The following is a 22,082-nucleotide window of genomic DNA, read 5'->3' as shown; positions in this document are numbered from 1 at the left end:
CCTGCTGTGCTTGACATTAGGCAGGGTGCCAATAGGTTTATGTTGATCTGCTCCAGAGAGTCCTATTCTATTGTCAGTACTTCTACAAAAGCTGTGTGTATGGATGTGTCAGCAATGGGTGCGACTTAAAGTAGCTGAATGCATTCATTAGAAGGGGTGTCCGCAAACATTTGGGCATATAATGTAGCTGTTTAAAATGGTGTTCCCTGTCGCAGGCATAACAACTTTTTGTCTGTGGTTTTCTAAACCACACATTGCCTCTGATTAATAATTCCTTAACCAATACCACTGCAGTGCAGAAAGGCATCTGGGGGTCTGATGTGTGGCCCTGTGAGTTTTGAAGTAAAATGATGAAAACAGATTATCCAAACTCTGGAACAAATGTCACAGGACACAACAGAAACAGCCAGACTGTAAACATGAACATCTTTAAGTGGCCTAAAAGATTTTATAGAAACATTCATAGAAACACTGAATCTGAGTGACAAAGTTCACAAGAAACTATGTGATAAAATGGAGCTCAAAAACAAGTGAAGCTTTAAAATGAATGCACTACATCTTCAATCTGGTGGACACGAATCCTTCATCATTCATGAAGCTATATACTTCCCATCCACTTTACTGGAAATGAAAACGTTATTAGGTTGCAGTGCACACCAGTGGTCAGTTTCACACCGCAGAACTAGGATGGATATTTGTGATGTGAGGGCAGATGTGTGTTAAAATCCAGCCACAGCAAGTTACAAGAATGATCCTCCATTAGAAATAATATCAGGTCACACGCTGACCAATTATGAGATATCACACACCTTTTATACAATCATATAAATACATTCATAACATATAAAGTTGAGCTACCACCAATAAACCACAGTATTAACACTGCTGAATGGCTTGAATAACATTGGGTGGTATAGCCATACAGTATCAGGCAGCAGACGACCAATCAGTTCTTGATGTTAATTGGTTGGAAGCAGGAAAATTGAGCAAGGGTAAGACTCTAAGCCACTTTGGCGAGAGAGCGATGGCTAACCGACTGGGACAGAGCATCTCCAACACATCAGGCAGGTCTTGAGGGGAGTTATATCAAGATGGTATACCGGAACTGTTAAGAATTGTAGCAATTTATGCTAAAAAAAAAATAATAATAATGAAAAACTAGCACTTTACCATTTCTCACACTTGATCAGTTTTCTCAATCTCAATATTCTGATCTCAACAAGTTTGGAGAAATTACTTAATAAGTAATAAGTAATCATAATTATCGGCTGCATGTAAGCATTGTAGGGTATTTTTTTTAAACTACAAGAATACAAAACACTAAAGCATTTTCATACAAGTATTTTTATCAACACTATCAAACCATACAAAATTAAAAATTTTAATTCCCAATACATGCATCATAAATACTGCCCATGCCCAGTAATGTAGTTTTGCTAGCAGCCTAATGAGCGAGTGGGCAGTGAGGGACTCTTATTCGAAGAGAAGGAGTTCCCTGTGGGGCTTTTATTTTGAAAAGCAGTCAGGGCGGTTGCCATGTTTCCTTCACGGTGTTCAGGGATACTCCGCTGCCGCTGACGTGGAGGATCTTTGGATGTGTGTGCGGTGAAAACAGACCCTCGCAGTGACTGCAGAAAACATTCCGAAAATGATCAAGAAATTTGACAAGAAGGACGAGGAGGCCGGTAAGATGGGTTTTTAATCAATATTATATGTGCAATAATAACAGTAACGTTGCTGTTTGGGCAGTTAGCTAGCACTGGCTAGCTAGTGTGTGTAAGTCTGATTGGGCTAGCGACGATGCTTTGCTAACGTAGACAAAATATTTGCGACCGGCTAAAATATCTCTTTTTAATTTTGTCAAGTAACAGTAACATTCTCCTTTAGATTCGCATAATAATGACCTGACAATATTAGCTAGCTATGTCTTCATATTATTTATTAGCTAAAGGTGTCATTTAGTCGATGTAGTTAGCCGGCTAGCTAGAATTGCTAGTGCTAGCTAGCTAACTTTATTCACAGCCCGAGTCTAACGTTAGTTCCCTTCACTTATCTGTGACTAGCTAGCTAGATACATGCTGACTGCTGAAACGTTGAGGTAATGGTATAGTCTGGTGTCCTTTTCTCTCTGTTTGAGCCTTGTTCACTGGTCGGTTTTGGTTAAACTGGAGTTCTGAGGACAGCCACGTAGGATGGTGTCAGTTCTGGACGTGTCATTAGCCAAGTTACTAGCCAAGCCCACGTCTGGTCATCTTGAAGAAATCTGATAATCGAGTTTGACCCTAACTGTAATGACTGTTAATTGTGTGTAGGAAGTGGCTCCAACCCATTTCAGCATCTGGAGAAGAGTGCTGTGCTGCAAGAGGTGAGGAACAGACTGAGCACTGTTGGCTTTTCTGTTTGTCAGACTGTTTGTCAGACTGTTTGTCAGACTGTTTGTTCGGGCTGTCAGAACAATGCAGTCATTTGATCAGACTGTGTGTTTGCTTCAAAGGCTCGTATCTTCAATGAGACACCAATTAACCCACGGAGATGTCTGCACATCCTGACAAAAATCATCTATTTGCTCAACCAGGTCAGTGCTGTTCCACCACACAGATGCGTTCTGTGTCCGAGGTCTCTAGCTTGGGTTGTTGGGGTTTTTGTACACTCTCTAAAGATCCGTTTTATCCCCCAGGGTGAGCACTTTGGAACTACAGAGGCCACTGAAGCCTTCTTCGCTATGACCAGGCTCTTCCAGTCTAATGATGTAAATCTTTTATTTATATGTTTGTTTGTTTTTAGTCAATGAATTTTTCTATGCCTATTATAATTAGTAATAATTAATAATGAATAGCCTTTTTAAACTTTACTTCTACCCTTTTAGCAAACCCTGCGGAGAATGTGCTACCTGACCATAAAAGAGATGGCCAACATCTCTGAGGATGTCATCATTGTTACAAGCAGGTGACAGGACTAGCTTTTTACTGTGGTTATCTACAGTATTGATTATTGGATTAGCAATTTTGCTCATCATCTTTATCAGCTTTTATTAAAGCAGTGCTTCTTTCCCCATAGTCTGACCAAAGACATGACTGGTAAAGAGGATGTGTACAGAGGCCCTGCCATCAGAGCTCTCTGCAGGATCACTGATGTGAGTGCAGTGGGTTACTGTTTAATACACTGATGCATCTTTCACACACAAATACATTTTGTAAAACACCTTTTTTTTAATGCTACAGTAAGAATTGCAAATGTTCACCCCATAATCTGATGCAAGAGTATTAACTCTGTGTGTCTTATCCAATAGACAACCATGTTGCAAGCCATTGAGAGGTACATGAAGCAGGCTATAGTGGACAAGGTGCCCAGTGTCTCTAGCTCTGCTCTGGTCTCCTCTCTGGTAAGAACAAATTACGTTTTAACTTTGGACTCGAATGACGTCATGGTGTGTATGTTTGTGGATAAAACAATCTCACGTTTTTTTTCCCCTTTCCAGCATATGGTAAAGATGAGCTATGATGTGGTGAAACGTTGGGTCAATGAAGCTCAGGAGGCAGCCTCCAGTGACAACATCATGGTGCAGGTTAGTATGATATGGGTTGACTGATTCTATAGTTGTATTTCATCTGTGTCACTTTTTCACTCTTTGTGCTATTTTACCACCTGCTGTGATCTACAGTACCATGCATTGGGGTTACTCTATCATCTGCGGAAGAACGACCGTCTTGCTGTGACGAAGATGCTCAATAAGTTCACCAAGTCAGGCCTGAAGTCACCATTTGCCTACTGCATGCTGATTCGCATTGCAAGCAAGTTGCTGGAGGAGACTGAGGGAGGGTGTGTATGCATACTTCTGTTCTCAGAATTGTTGGCGTTTATTTAAATGCAGACATTTTGTTCAAATTTTAATTTTGGCACATTTAGCATGAAAAAGAGCAGCTGGCAGAACTTCACTGTTAAATGTATGTGTTTGTGTGGTCTCTTGCAGACATGATAGTCCTCTGTTTGACTTTATTGAGAGCTGTTTGAGGAACAAACACGAGATGGTGGTGTATGAAGCAGCCTCTGCCATAGTGCATATGCCGAACTGCACTGCCAGAGAGCTGGCCCCTGCTGTGTCTGGTAGGTGTCTTCCTTTTTCTTTAGATCTTCTGTCTGTTAATAAAGCATCCTACTCATTGATAAATCTGTTGTTGTTGTTGTTTTTTCCTATCAGTGCTCCAGCTATTTTGTAGCTCACCCAAGGCAGCGTTGCGTTATGCAGCTGTAAGGACCCTCAATAAAGTGAGTGTTCGCTGTCTTATGTGTTTTGTAATTTTTTTTTCTAATGTCTGTGAAGAATAGGGGTCCAGTGGAAATGTTGTATTATTGTGCAATATAAACTATTTGAGAAAGAAGTAAGAGTTTAGCAGCTTATGTATGACTAGCTGTTTTGGTGGTTTTAAAGTAATGGAGTGTCTTTCTACTTAAGCAAGCTAATTTTTTTTAAAACACATTCGCACAGACTACTGTTTTATGCCCAAATAAGTCAATTTTGTTGATGTAGCACACTTAAAGAGAATGCTTTAACACCAGAATGCTTTTCTTTTAAGGTGTGATAACGTAGTAATTGATGCCTGATTTTCTGTGAAGGGTGTACAGTCATGGCAACACAGGCATAGCATACTGTATAATCACTGTCATTTTCCTTGTGTTCGCTAGGTGGCAATGAAGCACCCCTCTGCAGTAACAGCCTGTAACCTGGACCTGGAGAATCTTATTACTGACTCTAATCGCAGTATTGCTACTCTGGCCATCACCACCCTGCTGAAGACTGGCAGTGAGAGCAGCGTGGACCGGCTCATGAAACAGATCTCCTCCTTTGTCTCAGAGATATCTGATGAGTTCAAGGTGCTTGACTGACATGGGAATTAGTTATTGTACTTACACTTGCATATGCTTACATATAGGCCATGTGCATATGTTCTATGCATGCACTTTCACAATTATGTTGTTGTGGTTACACACTTATTTTCATTTACATTTTTCACTTTCACAAGTTTACATTTCCATAACATTTTAATATTATGATAAGAGGATTAAAGCTTGTCTAAAACAACCTGGAATCAAATATTTTAATGTTGATATGCATTGAAAATTATCTGATAACACTTGAGCTTTGTACTGGTTTTGTAGTTTTTAAGTGTGTGTATGTGCTTTTGTTCCTCAGGTGGTTGTGGTCCAGGCCATTAGTGCCCTTTGCCAGAAGTATCCCAGAAAACACAGTGTGATGATGAACTTTCTGTCCAACATGCTGAGAGACGATGTAAGTTTTGTAGGATAGTGCTCACTCCTACACTCCACTTAGCGATCCCTATCACATTGCTCACCTGTTGCAGGTAGTGCTGAAAGATGAATTGTTATGCTTTATCCTGCTATAAATCTTAAAATAAGACTTCAATAATCATAGACCTATGTCTTTTATTGTGTGTTTTGCAGGGAGGCTTTGAGTATAAGCGTGCTATTGTGGACTGCATTATCAGCATCATTGAGGAGAACCCTGAAAGTAAGGAGACTGGTCTGGCTCACCTGTGTGAGTTTATTGAGGACTGTGAGCACACCGTCCTGGCCACCAAGATTCTGCACCTGCTGGGGAAGGAGGGTCCTCGCACCCCCTCTCCTTCTAAATACATCCGCTTCATATTTAACCGTGTGGTGCTCGAAAGTGAGGCAGTCCGTGCAGGTGAGTCTTTTTTTAATTTATTATTCATTTATTTTAATTTTTTTTATTTATGTTTTTTTTTTAAGCATATTTAGTTATAATCTTTACAATTTATAATCTTTTTAGTTATAATATCTATTCATAGTAATGCATCAAGTCGTCTTTCCAGCTTTGTATAATGTATTCTCTTTTAATATATTCATAGACACTTTTATTTAGCAGTGTTTAACTGTATAAACTGTAAAATGTGTCTTGCATTTCAGTTAATCTGGTTATGAGGACATGGCAAAAAACAAAAACAGTATTCTCACCTCACCACTTGTATGGAGGCAGATTATTTGTACTGATTCCAGGGACTCACTATAATCTTTCTTGGCAATGGAGTTCCAGGCTTTAACCTTTAAATTTTTTTTGGCTCAAATAGGTAAAGCAGGTATTATAAAGAGTGTAATTCGCTTCAGGAGCATTTACTTGCTCAACCTTTAATAATGTTTTTAAACACATTTCTTACAGCCTAAGCTTTTATGACTCATTTGGGCCACGTGCAGCTCACTGGAGCTGGATTACAAGACAGGCAATATTGTGCCTACTAATAGCGAGTGAATAGCTGGATTTGTTAACCTTGTTGATGTGGACTGATTGATGGACTGCAGAGCTGAGAGGCTTTAGGGCAGGCTGAGCATTCTTCTGTAGTGACTGTGGTAGTTAATCTCATGAACTACGTTTCTATCAACTTTATGCACAGTTTGCAAGCCATAAAATCTCATTTGGAAGGGAACATTTTCTTTGGAAGGTTGTACATATTCTACCATTAGCTTCTGTGAAGATCTACAGATCTTTGCTGCATGTAGCTGTTTGGGAACGTTCCATTAATAAACTCTGCCTTTTCTGAAAATTTCTTCACCTAAATCTTGATGTTTTAAAATGTTTGTTATTAAAAATCCTTTCAATGGAAACGTATCTATAGAAATGCGTGTGCCCTGTTTTTCATGTTTTTTTATTTCCTGCCTTAAAGCTGCGGTGAGTGCTTTGGCCAAGTTTGGAGCACAAAATGATGACCTGCTTCCCAGCGTGCTGGTCCTAATGCAGAGGTAAGGCATCACTTCAGCTGATTTGCTGAATATTGGGATAATACTGCTTATGTTTTAAGCCAATTTATTTGTGATTTGCCCACAATGCCCATGATCTTTTCTTTTGCTGAGTCTTGTGGTAAAATATGCAAATTCTTGATTCTGCATGGAAAAAAAAAAAGTATGTGGCATGAAGGAAATCAGCTTGTTTTACATGTTCAATGCAGGTGCATGATGGATAGTGATGATGAGGTGAGGGACAGAGCAACCTTCTACATGAATGTCCTGCAGCAGAAACAAAAGGCTCTCAATGCTGCCTACATATTTAATGGTATGTCTTCTAATACACAACTTGGCCAAACAAAGGTTTTTGATTAACTGTATTATTATTATTATTATTATTATTATTATTATAATGATTGAAGTTTTTATTCTGTGTGTATTAGAATATTTAATTGTTGTCCAATGGTCAATGTTTGGTTTGTGCTTAGGTTTGTCAGTCTCTGTCCCTGGGCTGGAGAAGTCACTCCACCAGTATACTCTTGAGCCTTCAGAAAAACCATTTGACATGAAGACTGTTCCCCTTGCAACCGCACCAATCACAGAGCAGAAAACGGGTAAGCCTTTAAACTGCTTTACATATTACACAAATATACTATCCAGTGAATCAGTTTAGTTCTTCATTCCAGTATATGCACTGAAAAGTTATGGTGTCATGCGTTAGTCTTAGAGATCAGCTGAATTGCAAATTTTCTCCTGTGTCAGAAATTGCCCCGGTGGCTACAAGCAAGCTCCCTGAAAAACTTGCTCCCTCCCGTCAAGATATTTACCAAGGTAAGCAGAGTGTATTTATACTGGTATTCTATTTTATCTTATATTATATATATGTATATATGTATATATGATAATGGTCTAATACCTTGTGCATTTGATTTCTCTTTCTCTCAGAGCAACTTGCTGCCATCCCCGAGTTTGAGTCTCTGGGGCCTCTGTTCAAGTCATCCGAGCCGGTCCAGCTGACGGAGGCTGAGACAGAGTATGTGGTGCGGTGCATCAAACACACGTTCGGAGCACACTTGGTGTTCCAGTTTGACTGCACCAACACTCTCAATGACCAGCTCCTACAGCGTGTCCTGGTGCAGATGGAACCATCAGAGGCCTATGAAGTGGTACACCATGTCCCTGCTCCAAGCCTGCCCTACAGTCAGCCTGGCTCCTGCTATACACTTGTTCGGCTACCTGATGATGACCCTACAGCAGGTAATACATACTTTTTTAACACAGACCTGACACTGCAGCTTATTTAATTCAGAGTAATTCAGCAGTGTGGAGTGTAAGAGTATCATTATATTACTGGTCTGTCTCTCAAAGACTGTGTCAGCATGTTTCTGCCACTTAATGGAGATCAAGATTTACTGTCTCCACTTGTGTATTCTGACATAGTAGTTATAGTACTAGTTGCTGTTATTTTTGTGATTTCTTTTAAAATGACTAACCTCATTCTTTTTCCTATCAGTCACATGCACATTCAGCTGTACAATGAAATACCTGGTGCGGGATTGCGATCCTAACACAGGCGAGCCAGACGATGATGGTTATGATGATGAATATGTGGTAAGTACACCTATTGTACAAAAATATTTCCTTACGGCTCTTGTTAGTGGATCCATATACAAAGCCCTCATCATGCTCAATTTTGCTTCCCCCCCCCAGTTAGAAGATCTGGAAGTGACGGTAGCAGATCACATACAGAAAGTTCTGAAGCCGAATTTTGGTGCAGCATGGGAAGAGGTTGGAGACGAGTTTGAGAAGGAGGAGACCTTTGCTTTGGCTTCAGTCAGGACATTGGAGGGTACATTCATTCCCCTCTTATGCATTTAGGACTATGTATTAGTTAAGCATTGGTGATCGAATTTATCCAAAATTTCTTTTATGCAATTCCACAGAGGCCGTCAGCAACATCATCACCTTCTTGGGAATGCAGCCATGCGAGCGCTCAGACAAGGTTCCAGAAAACAAGAACTCGCACGTCCTCTTCCTTGCTGGTATGAATTCACCTGATATTCATCTTTCATTCTTTTCATTCTTGGTTGTGACTGAGGTTTTTTTCATTACCCTTCATAGAGGTACTAAAAGCTTACACATGCTATGAATGGTACTTTACTACCTTTAACTTGGCTAGCTAGGGTAGTCAACCTTGAAAGTATTGAGTGAGTACATGTTTATTTGGGCCTAGAGTTGGCGTGATGCTACTTTACTGATATTGAAATGTTGCATGTTGGCCGATACTGACTTTTTAAAAACTTTTCATTATTGGAAGTTTGAATACTATTGTGTTCAAACTAGGGCTGTACAATATGTCAGTATCGTTATCACAGTTGTCACATCACTGGGTGTGCATAGTCACATTTAACTTGTATCACTAAACCTCTGGTGAAATTCTTGTTTTTATTTATTTATTTTAAATTGTTATATATAATTGCAGCCCTAGATCAAGCTATGCAAACAATACAACCCCAACATCCGCTCAGCATTTTTTGCTGATATTGGGGCAATACCAGTATGCCCTCTCTAGCCTAGACTGCAATAAACATCAGTATTGGGATTAGCTTTCAGAAGATCATTCACATCGAAAACTGCCAATATGAGCTCTGAAGGTAGAAACTTAGACTAGTTGACAGACAGTGAGCCTAAGTAACAGTTCAACCTCTTAACCATTACATAGCGTCACTGAATAGCCCCTGTGTCTGACCTACAATTGACACTAATTTCCTGATTGTGACCTTTCTCTGCAGGTGTGTTCAGGGGGGGTTATGACGTATTGGTGCGGGCTCGTCTTGCCCTCGCAGACGGTGTCACCATGCAGGTGACTGTCAGAAGTACAGATGAAAATGTCGTTGACGTCATCCTTGCTTCTGTCGGTTAAGAGAATGGTGAAATGCCTGGATCAGGTCCATTGCCAATCAAACCAGATCCATGCATGTTTAAACATTTTAAAGATGTTGCCTCGTCTGTTCTAAATAATATGTATTACTGTGTGTCTGTTTTTTTCCACATTTCTCATTGTTGCTCTTTCAAATGATGTTTGTCCAGTGGGGAAGCGTTAAACTAAAGCAGACGAAATTAACAGCAGTGATGCACGCTGCGTATAAAAAGAGGCTACATCTCTCAGCTCCTTTGCTGAGACCGTGCTGTTTTTCATTTAAAAGATGATCTGTGGCTTAGGTTAGTTTAGTCCTCCGATATTCACGCTGTAAGAACTTGTGTCCGGGGCAACATTGCTAAATCCAAAATGACTTTTACATTCACAATAAACAGCACTGAAAAAAGATTTAATGGACTTCCATGATTATCTTTCAGTAAAACAAACAAAACAAAAAACACTTTAATAATACATTTTCATGCCGCCTTCGTTTTTAAACAAGGTATGTACAGGTAATGGGAAAGCTCATTTAGAAAAATATGTTCTATTCATAACTTTCCATAGTACATACATTAACCGGAGAGCTGTCAGGATGAGCTTAACAGTTGATGTTAATACATGAAAAATAATCTTTTTTTTTTATCTAGGACAGACCTCACTGTTCAAATCCAGTGCAAACACACCTGATTCAGCTCCCCTCTTCAGTGCCAGATTTAGTGGGTGAGTTTGAGTAGGAGAGTTACCAAACTGAGATTCACCCTCCAGAGTCAAACACACTTGCTAAACTGGTAGTTTAAACAAATAAGGGCTGTATGGGACCAGTTAAGGGTCTCATTTTTGCTTGTTTAAACTACCTTTTAACCTATTTTCCATGGATACTCTCAGACCAGTGCATGTAGCATTCAGCTTCCACATTTGTTATTTGCATATGGTCATGATACAAGTTTAGTTAGGGAGCAGTGGACAGCTGAGAGAACAGGGAAGAAGACAAAATGGTATCAAACAGTGGGAACGATACAGCAGACAGTATGGCTTTGTCTTACAGTGTCATTTTCCTGGTAATGTAAGCAGCTCAGATGCAGCTGGATTCTATTCAGGCAGGTCAACCAGTAACCACAAAGTCAGTTCTTTAGGCTCTACCCCTTATATATTTAATATCAAAGTTACACTTTACTACATGGGTGGACAGTTACGGAGAACTGAGCTTTTCATACTAACCTCTTACTTATTGGCACCAATTTTCACACACTCTTTCTTTAACCGTTTTTGTAGTTGTGCGTATCTCAGCATCTTGATCTTTACCTGGCTGGTGAGAATCTGATTTTAGGACTTCAAGTCTGCCACTTTCTTGTGGCTAGAAAGCTGGCAGATAGTACTAAAAGGGTCTGCCTGAGTGGGCAGTACCCTGACGTTTTAACTGCTTTGTTTGACATTGTTCCTCAGTTACTGTCTACAGTCCCTGATCAGTTAAGCCAATAAAGGCAACTTTAACCTATATGAAACTGATCACAGGTCAGCACATGGCCATCTGTGGACTAAAATACAGGAGATGTTTGCCAATGTCAACATCAAGATTTAAATGTCTGTAAAGGGTTTTGTAAGATTTCTAATCAAGGGATCAGCTCCTCCCTTCTTCATACTGTTTCAGATCAATACTATTGTTTCTCTACAATAATGTTCCTCAGGCCATAAAGTCTGCTTCAACAAACCAGTGCATGATGTCCGCATCACTACGCTGCTCAGAAAGAGTTGATGAAGTTGAGGTAGGCGTTCGTGAAGCCTGTAGGGTCCTCAAGCTGTGGGTAATGGCTGATGTGTTCATCCAGAACCGATACAGTCGACCTTTGAACCAGTTTTCTGTGGATATTAACAGGACAAACTTTGACACACCCTGCCAACACAACAGTTATCAGGTTTATCGCTTATCTAGTTTTATTAATCTAAGGCGGTTTTCTTTTTAACCCCCTTACTATATAATGTTTAGTGCATGTTCTTAAACGTCAACATGTTATTCCTTAGTGAATTTGTAGTGCTACAGAAACAAGCCGTACAGCCCACAGCAGTGCGCACGCAAAGCACGCTATTGCCCAGGGTTAAGTGGCTGATCCTGTAGACTGAACCAGCAAGCTTCTGGTCCAGGTACATTACTATAACCTCTAGGCTACACCTACCTCATTTTTTATCTGCATTCAGGGTGGAGAGGTAGTTTTGGATTATAAATAAATAAGTAGTAGTATGTATGTTGTCCACCTCATGAACTCGTGGTCACTGTAAAGTAATCTAACTAAGTTAGTAAAGACTTAGGTAAATTTTTCCTACAATACACAATTTTAAAAAGAACCACTCTAAATGACTTTGTTTACATCTTAACAACTGAATTCAGAGACAATTTAGATAGATTACAAAGATGTAGCAAAGATATAGTAAAGAAAGTCACCGGTTGATTGAATCAACAAGTAAGCCATAACGATCAAGCATAGAATATTTGCTCTCAGTGAAACGCTCAGATCATGACGTGAAAAACTGTATGTACTTACTGGTAGAGATGAATAAACTGAGGGTATGGGTTAACTGGATCTAGCGGTCCATAGATCATATGCACTGAAACACAAGTAACACAGGACAATTTAACTTCAGACATACAGGAATGGAAGAAGGAATCAACTTGCATGCTTATTATTAAAGCTAGTGTTAGTGATTAAGCTTTTAAACCTTTAATATGTATAATTACATGGATAGAACATGCTGAGTACAGTAAGTCACACTGTTCTAAACCCCATCAATTTGTCAGCACCAAACACTTGAAAAATGAGCAGGTTGAAAGATGTTTCAGGTGCACAATTGGTGAACCAGTGTTTGTTAGCATCTTTAGCTTAGCATTTTCGGTTGTAAACTAAAGATGGATTAGATGGTCAACTGAATCTGGGGTAAATGATAAACCATGTTCATTTGATTTTTCACCAAACTATTATTTGGATCGGACACAGATAGAATCAGGCTTCTGTGCAGTGAACACACACATACACAGCGGTGGGTAGCCATTGCTGCGTTGCCCGGAGAGCAAAGAGGGTAAAGGGCTTACTGAGCCAGAGTATCAAACCCACAACCTGGTCATCAATTGCCTGGAGCTCTAACCGCTGAGCCACCACTGCCCCACCATTTACTACAAAATCATGAGACTTATTATCCTGCAAATACTACCGAGTATTCAGTAACCGCTATAAAACCACTGTCAGTTACATAGGGTGAGGAATGGAATGCTGAACCCATTGACAGGTCCTTACTGTTTAATAAACATATCACACACAGATGTTTACTGCATGCAAGATCCCCAATGCATAAAGCCCAAGCCTGGGGTGTAGCTGAGGCTAATCAGCTCCTCGAAAGATTTTCAGTGGATTAAACCTCTTCGCCTTAACAGACCTTTTACCACTGACTCACTCGGCCTCCAGCCCAGGCTTGCCTTACTGCAGAGCGCAGTTTATTTATTTTGCACTGCAAAGAGCATTACCTCAAATGGTAGCCTGTTACTACACAGGGGAGAGTGGCACGTGGGCAGCATTAACAAAGCAGTTGAATAACTTGTGAAAGGTGATGCTTACAATAACAGCATAATGCAACGTGAATCACTTTCTGTTAAGCTTTTATTGTCTTTTTAACTGAGGAAGGTTGTACATGGTGTGAATATACTCACATGGGGTTAAAGTAGAGGTAAGTGCTCCCACCCATCTGTCTCTGTGCTTCAGCCTTTGGTTAATATACTGCAATATACTGTATGAGGCAAGAAGGGGGAAAACAGCATGTTGCCTCATTACTGTTAACATACACTAGAGGAGTTAAAGGAACAGTTAAGAGAAAAATCTTATTTCACACAATTTCATCTTTTCTTCATGATCAATCCAAGGCCAAGACTCATTTAGCCTCTAAAGTTTGCTTCTTTAGCTTTGCACCAATGCTACAATGCTAATGTAGCTAACAAGTAGAGGAAGTCTATGTAAGCCTTGTAGCTCCTAATTTGGGATGATAGAAATTTAAGTAGAAATGCAAGTAATGTAACTGAAGTGGATATTTCCTGTGTACAGTTCTATACCAATGAGTCAAAACATAAAGAGAATAGCATCAATTATCTTATAAAAAAGTGGCACGTCACCGTCTGGGATATTAGATGGAAGCTGAACAGACAGTTCTTGAAGTCAACATGCTGGAGGTGGGAAAAATAAGGCAGGCGTGAAGACCAGACTATGCCGTCTGGTCTGAATCTTCCTGCTGGAAAACTTTTTTAAGGTTTTCAAGTGGACGGCGACTTGCCATATACCATCAACATAAACAACCTAAACAACCTAAACATTGACGTGGATTAGGTAGACCCTTGGTGTTCTCTGATGGCACTGGCCATGGATAACAAATCCTGCCTCACTTCACTCCCTCTTCAAGAATGGTTTGAGGAACATGACTGAGTTTAAGGTGTTGCCCTGGCCTCCAAATTCTACAGATGTCAACAGAATCGAGCACAAGCCCTGTGGGATGTGCTGGACTAACATGTTTGATATGCTGGAACTTCATCACTTTCAGGCTCTGCCGCTAATGTCTTGGTGGCAGATTTATATCTTGTAGAGTAAGCCATTGTGGAGGCATACAGAGGACCAACAGGATATTAGGCACATGGGTATAATGTTTGGCTCATCAATGTAAAAGGAAACACAGAAATGAAAACTAGAGAGCTTTAGCCTTAATTCTGGACTCCAGTCCTGCCAAGATTTGTGGTTTTCCTGAAAAGACATCTGATTCAGTTTAGCATTAGTCAATTATCAAGTTTATCAAGTGTGTTACAGCAAGGTGTCAGATTCCAGCCCTCAGTTCCTCACCCCTCTATCAGTCTTTTCCTGCTACTTCAACTCAAGCAGGGCTTGTTAATGATCTATATAGTTAGATCAGGTGTGTTTTGGGACAAAGCAGTGCTTTTCTGTGCAGTTCATATACTATGCCCAAATGTTTGTGGACACCCCTTTTAATAAGTACATTCAGCTACTGTAAGTTGCACCCATTGCTGACACAAATGTGCAAATGCACACACAACTTGTCTAGACCTTGTACAGAAGTATTGGCAACAGAATAGGACTCTCTGGAGCAGATAAATATGAACCTACCTGCACCTTGTCTAATGCCAGGTATAAGCTAGAAGGGTATAAAAGCCCCAGCATTGAGCTGTGGAGCAGTGAAACTGTGTTATCTAGAATGATGGTGCTCCTCTTAATACATTTGGGATTAGTTAAGGACGTCATCATCTAACATCCTGACCTCACTGATGCTCCTGTTGCTGAATGCAATCAAATCCTCAAAGCAATGCTCCAAAATCTAGTAGAAAGCCTTCTCTGGACAGTAGAGACAGTTACTCCAACTACAGCAGGATTTTTTTTTAATACCCTTGATTTCAAAAGGGGGCTTTCAAAAAAAGCAGCTGTCCCAATACTTTTGTCTATATAGTGTATACAGCGTCATTCTTTCAGTACAGCAGATAGGGTTTTACTGTTACCTGTCCATGACCAAGTTTCCATCGTTAAAGCGGATGCCTGTCCACATGTCCCAGTACTCCGCTTCAGTCGGCTGGGTGTATGGACCAAAGACATCTCCAATCCTGCCAGTCATAGAGATGCAATTAAACAGGACAGCTTTCATGAGGATGTGCTTCAGAAAGATATGAAATCATAAGTGTCTCGTCATGAGTTTAGAAAAGTCCTCAGCTTAACCAACATTCACGCTTACCCTCTAGAAAAGAAATGGAAGTTTATAAGACGTGTAAGTAGAGGTGAAATGAAGCCAGAGTCCTTCAGGACCTACAGACACCAAAGAAACAGGCAACCAGATTATATTTTATTATTATTATTATTATATTTTTATTATATATTATAATAATATAGATTACACATACAGTCAAGGAGAAAAAGAAAGTACACTTTTTAAAATATTTGGTTTTAAAAAAAACAATCTAGTCTTATCAGGTCTTAAAATGAGGTAAATATAACCTCGGATATATTTCAGACATATTTCACTGCATCCTTATTTCTTCAAACAAAACTGAAGGCAAAACTGAAAAGCAGTGTGTTAAGAATCATGTACACCTTTACTGCTTCTATAGGAATTAAGAGGGTAAGTATCATCAAATGCCCTTGATTAATTCATCATCAGGAACTGTGACCACCTCTATAAAAGCAGACTTTTTGGCTGTTTGCTGGTCTGGAGCATTCAGGTGTGTCAAGAAGGAAAGACATCTAAGAGAAGCAATGGCTGCTGCCCATCAATCTGGGAAAGTTTCTAAAGGTTAAATAAACAATTAGACGTCCATCATTCTACAGCGGTCAAAAGTACTATTTACAAGTGGAAAACATTCAAGACAGTTGCCAATGTTCCCAGGAGTACAAAAGAATCAAATATGAGGCCATGTATCAAACAGCTAAAGCTTGGTCAAAATTGGGTCTTGCAACAGGACAACGATCCCAAGCACAGCAGCAAATCGACAACAGAATGGCTGAAAAAAGAAAAGAAACTATGTGTTGCAATGGCCCAGTCAAAGTCCAGACCTGAATCCAGAGCTTTCTAAAAGGTGGAATGGAATCTGTGGAATCATGGTGGAATCTGTTTTGCTAAATTGCTAATCTATAGTTGTAGTTCCCTTATTTTAAGATAAACCTCAATGAACACAAGCAACATTGTAAAGATCCAGCATGCATTATCAGGGCAGTTATTGCATTCTTGCATAACATGACTGTGTGCCACAATATAGAAATAACACAAAAAGCAAAAGGTTTTGACAGCCATATTATGACAGAACAGCTGTCCTCAATTATGGATAACTTTGCAAAGGCCAGCAGATTTTATTATTAAGCCTTACCTATGTGGTTGACAATAGAGTGTCAGTTTATAGCATCTAAAACTCATCAGTGCCCTTTAAACATTTGGCTCTTTTCTTGAACACAGAACAGGAAAAGCTGGAAATGTGGGTTGACCATGAACTCCTCTGCAACAAGGTCCTCTGTACCAAAGTAGTCTAGAGTTAAATATGAGGCCATCTATCAAGCAGCTAAAGCTTGGGCAAAATTGGGTCATGCAACAGGACAATGATCCCAAGCATAGCAGCAAATCTACAACAGAATGATTGAAAAAAGAAAAGAACCAAGCAAGGTTCTTAACTAAACTAATGACCTCAAACCTCAATGAACACAAGCAACATTGTAAAGAAGAGTGGGTGTGAATGATGTGAAAGACAAACGGTTCCTGTTATTGCTACTAAAGGTGGTTTTACTAGCTTTTCTCTGCCTTCAGTTTTGTTTAACAAAATGATGACATGGTGAGATTTGTGTTTAGCTCATTATTTAGACCTGCTAAGCCCCTGATGTTTTTTTGTATTATATCCGGATACATACAGAGGGTTTACTTTCTTTTTCCGATGACTATATAATATTCTTTATTAGAATATAGAGAGAGAGACTTGGACTTGCCTTCTGAACGAATCTTGGATAATGTGTCTCTGGAAATATACCTTTTAACAGTAAAATATAGTTACTTGGCAAGTAGTGATTTATCTATTGTTAAAACCTATATTGCAATTATTGACCATTGTTAAAACAGCAAACAACTGTCCTCCAAAAACTTTCACCAACAAAAAATGGAAAAGGTGTATGGATAACCTTGCCGTACAGGTGCTAGAAGTAACCAGTAAACCCATAAAGAAGTATTAGGGCTGAACTGTGTGGCTGACTATAGAGTGTCTGGTTTTAACCAATAGCCTCTAAAACTCGTCAGTTAGCCAGCAAGCAAAGCAAGAACACAATGAAGTGTACCTCCATTTGAAAGGCAGAGGCTGTTTATGGCCAGATGTCCAGTTCGATTGTGGTCACTCCTGTGTGGTTAACACTGCATGTAAGAGCCATGAAGATCACATGGACAAGCAATCATCTCGCATACATTCTCTTATATAGACAATTACCCAACTTTACTTTGTGTGCTTTCTACTTTACTCCGGTACTACAGAAACTGATAACTGATAACATGATAACTGGGATTTCAACCAATGATTCTTGGGTTACAGTGGCAGCCTTAGTCCGCTAGAACACTCAGAACCCTGAGATATAATATTTTTACCATATCACCCAGTGCTATGACAACCACAAAACCAGTGCTTACAGCTTCAGTGCTTACAGAATCAATAACAAGCAGGTAGAGGCAGGGTTTAGTAAGGAGCAGGCAGGGGCTTTTTTGCCTCATATATCGCTGCAGAAAGCAATGAGAGTACCAACATTTGGAAGGTCGCTGCCAACATAACAGTAGGAAAAAAAAAAACTCCTCTCCATTTTATCACTGAGGCAGAGTTACAGACGCAGCAGACTTCCAACCACAAAATCACTACAAGATGTTTTGTATGAGAGTTTACTTGCCCACCTGTAAAGTAGCTCTAGTGCGACAGTATCTCCATAATCATGGGAGAGGAGATTGACTTTCTGATCAGTGAGGCCCAGGTGAGTGATCAAGGCTTCTACTACACTGGCCTGCTCAAAGATGGAATACCGGTGTGGTCTCTGAAACACAGGGATAATGGAAGGTAATGGAAGAACAACTAATCCAATTTGGCCTTAAGCTACTTCAAATATCAGAACAGTGCAGGCTATCCTCAATAATGTGACTTCCTGATTACGTAGAAACAGTCAATACTTAACAGAAGTGTTATTACCCACACTGCTAAAAATGATGGTAACAAGCTTACGGGTTTATCAGAGAAGCCAAAGCCCAGGAAGTCAAGCGCAATGACTCTGTTAAACCGCTGATTCAGAGGCTCCCAAATCTAAAAAAACAGGTGAAGACATTGTTTATTTCTTTATATTTATTCGACACAGCAGCCTGAAATCTTCCCATGTTTCCACTTTCAAAGAACAGTGTATTCACAAAGGCAGCAAATCAATGGTACTTGGGTTTCACACTGATCCTGGCTTTAAAACATTATGCTGGATACAGACAGTCTGGATATTGTCAAAGAGGACAGTCGTTTTTGCAGGAATCAGACAGTGCCATTGTCCAGACTTCAGCAGCAGCAGCAGCTTTCCGGTAGACTGTTTACTGTCTTCAAAACACTGTCCATTCTTAACTTTTTTTTTTGTTTAATAGTTAAGTCATCTTACCTTGTGCCAGTCATAGCTTGAGGTGGGAAAACCATGAAGGAGCACAACCACATCAGAGCTCCCCACAGCACCAAACGAATCTGTCATGGACAATCAAAGACAACATGGCAATCAAACAACAGGAGTGCTCATCTGAATGCTGGATGTTTTTTAAGTATCACAAAGTAACATTAAATAAATCATTCAGCAAAAAAAAGGGAAGAAGAAGCAAATTTTAAATACGTTTAGTGTCTTAACGTTTGATACATGGAAACAACATCCAGTGAACCTCAAACACTATTCAAAATAGTGATGGGAATTCCGGCTCGTTTTAGAGAGCTGGTTCTTTTGGCTCGGCTCACTAAAAAAAGTGGATCATTAATTTTTTGTTGTTGCTTAAATCAATTTATTACCAAATTATGTGTAAAATGAATGACCAATGTAAAACATAATTTATTTATATGGTTGTGCAGGTTGTTTGTGGAGCCTGCTCGATATGAATTTTTAACTTTGCACAGTCTACCACATTAAAATGTGTCCATATTTTACTACATTTCCTGTCCCTTATTTTCCTTACCTCTCCAGCATGTAGTCTGTCTGACTACGTAAAGCGCAAAGTTCTCTCACTCTCTGACGCTCCTGAGAGAACTTTGCGCCAGACTCTCCTGTAGTGTGCTCACTGTGCTGTCACTGTGTGTGTCTGTACCCCTCCCCTCCCCTCCTACTCAGTGTAGACTCACAGACACAGCCACACATCTTGGCCAATCGTGTGTGGCTTTAACAAAAAAAATATATATAAAAAAATTTAATAAATAAATAAATAAAAAAGATTGTTCGTGACCGACACATCACTAATACAAACACACACAAAAAAACATGTAAAATTGGCCAATTCCAAAATCGCATTCAGGTACTTTTAGTTGCACCCACTGCTGTCACGGCTGTGCAGATGCACACATACACACAGCTTGTCCAGCCTCTGCAGAAGTTCTACCAGAAGAATAAGACTCTCTAAAGCAGGTAAACATGAACCTATATGCACCGTGCCTCATGCCAGGCGTGGGCTAGAAGATTATAAAGCCCCTCAGCATCGAACTGTAGAGCAGTGGAGCTGTGTTCTCTGGAATGATGGTGCTCCATCCAGTACCTCTAGGATGAGTTGGGGATGAAGCGTGGTGGTGATCATCCAACATCCTGACCTCACTAATATTCTTTTAATCATTAAATGCAATCAAATCCTCACAGCAATGCTCCAAAACATAGTAGAAAGCCTTCATCCCTGGACAGTAGAGTCACTTACTCCAACTCAAACAGGATAAACTCTTTTTTTAAATACTTTAAATACCCTTGATTTCAGAAGAAAGAATAAATGAGGTGTCCCAATACTTTTGTCCATTAGCGTTCTTGCTCTTTTCCCAGATTGCGGTGTGGTAACACGCAGCAGCCACTTGTTGGGCCAATCATTCCACCAGCTGTTAGACTTGGGTTGGAGGTGAAATTTCCAGGAGGGTGGCTAGATCTCCGGGAGGAGGGTGAGTGGCCACTGCCTTAAAGGAAGTTCCACTAGTAATTTCCAAACTTCGGAATAATGAACCACTGAGACGTAAACAAAGTCAGTCTGACTGGTTTGGAGTGAAAAGCTCTACTCTACACGTACAGAGCCAGAACTGTCCACAGTGAAGGTGACAAAGATGAGGCCTCATTTCTCCAAATCCATTCATTGCTACGTGCAGGGCGTTGTCCGGCAAAATAGTCCCCAGAAATAATGTGTCAATATGTGTTTTTCAGGATCACTATTTTACTGTTACCAACATCACATCATTCATTTCCACAGCAGGTAAACACATGTGCACTGTGGATATCAGGAGATCTCAGGAGCCCTGCTCATCACCACCACTGTGCGTTTCTCTACAGCGCACCATTTGCCATTGTTTACATCTCGGTGTTTGAGCTGTTCTTGAAGGGGAAAGGAAGGGTTGGGGAAGGGTTGACCTGCGTGATAGAGAGCTAGCTCACCTTTGTAGAAGATGTTGTTTCCTCGGAAGCTGAAGACGTGTCCTGAGGAGCGCCAGGTGTGCAGGGCTGGGGAGAGCTGAGGCTGAGGGATGTGCAGGTAGACGGCCAGCAGGGGAACGCACAGCAGAGCCACATGCAGCCACCACTCCCTCCCCATCCCGCACTCCACTACACTCTACAAACACACACACAACACGCTACACAGCTGCCCATGTCAACTTTTAAAGACCTGCTGGTCACCTGCTACAGGAACCGACAGGCATGCAGTGACTGACTGTGATCAGCTTACACAAGATTAGCTCCGACCGAGCTCCTTTACCGCACAGGGCCAGAAGACTGACAATACCTACAGCGGAGTTCCGGCGGCTCATGCCCTGGCCTTCCACACCGAGCTCGCGGGCAGGCGCTGCTTCCTCAGAGAGCCGCGCAGTGAAGCTGTGAGGCTGTGGCTAACTAAAGCCCCCTGCTCCGTGGCAGGGTGGGCGCCTTGCTGTGGCTGTGACTGGCACTGAGCCGCTGGAGTTAAGCCGAGAAGCCGAAGGTCTCTCGCTGAAGCTTTGGAGCAGCTTCTCTCAGGCCGCCTATCGGTGCGGATGGCAAAGTACACTCCGATCAGCGAGGCCCCGCAGAAGGGTGGACGGGCTTAATTAGTAACCCTGCTCATGGAGAGATACCCTGCCGCAGACTTTGGATCCAAACCCAATCCACCCACCTGATCCAACTAATTCTCCCTGCAGAAGTCCCTGATTGTCTGGACGTGGAGTTAGACTTGGGTTGGAGATGAAAGATTTAGGATGAGGGCTGGATTTGGACTATATACAGTCACCTCCACACACAGTGTAACAAAATACAGCATATAGCAATTTATTCATTCCTTTATTTATTTATGTTAATAAAATGTATTAGATTTATTTTGCCTACTACATAAGAGCTATATGAGGTCCTGTGTCTTAATTACAACTGAATGAAAAGTCTAGACCAGAACTGTGGCTCATATTTGACTCGTTTTCTGTTTGGTATATTCATTTATTATAGGAATAACGTAAGCTATGATTAACAGCTGTGGCAACCATTCCTCCTATATATATATTCATCACAAAAAAATGACATGATACTGCACCCATTTCATTCAAGGCATCCAGGGCTTTCACTTTACGTGTGTATGTGTGTGTGTGTGTGTGTGTGTGTGTGTGTGTTCAGGAGATAAGGAAGGCAGAGTGATTACAGTATATTCTAGTCTA

At 40.6% G+C, this 22,082-nt stretch overlaps 2 protein-coding genes across 4 annotated transcripts; one reads left to right on the top strand and one right to left on the bottom strand.

The window, feature by feature from the left end:
- The first annotated feature begins 1,545 nt into the window (after positions 1–1,545).
- copg2 (COPI coat complex subunit gamma 2) lies at positions 1,546–10,084 on the top strand. The gene is made up of 23 exons (XM_072672893.1): positions 1,546–1,685; positions 2,313–2,365; positions 2,495–2,575; positions 2,678–2,749; positions 2,867–2,946; positions 3,058–3,133; positions 3,290–3,382; positions 3,479–3,565; positions 3,662–3,819; positions 3,971–4,104; positions 4,199–4,266; positions 4,684–4,872; positions 5,192–5,287; positions 5,461–5,704; positions 6,699–6,774; positions 6,981–7,084; positions 7,245–7,370; positions 7,519–7,587; positions 7,702–8,013; positions 8,270–8,367; positions 8,467–8,605; positions 8,700–8,798; positions 9,549–10,084. The coding sequence occupies exons 1-23, from the start codon at positions 1,649–1,651 to the stop codon at positions 9,677–9,679; spliced, it is 2,622 nt and encodes an 873-aa protein (XP_072528994.1). The 5' UTR covers positions 1,546–1,648; the 3' UTR covers positions 9,680–10,084.
- On the bottom strand, positions 10,070–21,445 carry mest (mesoderm specific transcript). 3 transcript variants are annotated; one of them, XM_072672896.1, is made up of 12 exons: positions 21,131–21,445; positions 20,842–21,016; positions 18,847–18,926; positions 18,435–18,512; positions 18,113–18,249; positions 17,515–17,573; positions 17,173–17,213; positions 15,440–15,510; positions 15,210–15,311; positions 13,371–13,447; positions 12,214–12,277; positions 10,070–11,533 (listed from the first exon to the last, which is right to left on the bottom strand). In XM_072672896.1, exons 2-12 carry the CDS (start codon positions 20,996–20,998, stop codon positions 11,416–11,418), a joined length of 984 nt encoding a protein of 327 aa, XP_072528997.1. In that variant the 5' UTR covers positions 20,999–21,016; positions 21,131–21,445; the 3' UTR covers positions 10,070–11,415. The 3 variants fall into 3 exon arrangements, with proteins under 3 accessions (XP_072528997.1, XP_072528998.1, XP_072528996.1); XM_072672897.1 differs by having other exon boundaries at positions 21,188–21,445; XM_072672895.1 differs by having other exon boundaries at positions 21,192–21,445.
- Between the last annotated feature and the right edge of the window lie 637 nt (positions 21,446–22,082).

The sequence above is a fragment of the Salminus brasiliensis genome, chromosome 2 (assembly GCF_030463535.1).
Source record: "Salminus brasiliensis chromosome 2, fSalBra1.hap2, whole genome shotgun sequence".
Classification (NCBI taxonomy): Eukaryota; Metazoa; Chordata; class Actinopteri; order Characiformes; family Bryconidae; genus Salminus; species Salminus brasiliensis.
Note: the sequence above shows the minus strand (reverse complement) of the source record. Positions and strands in the feature narration are given on the sequence as shown.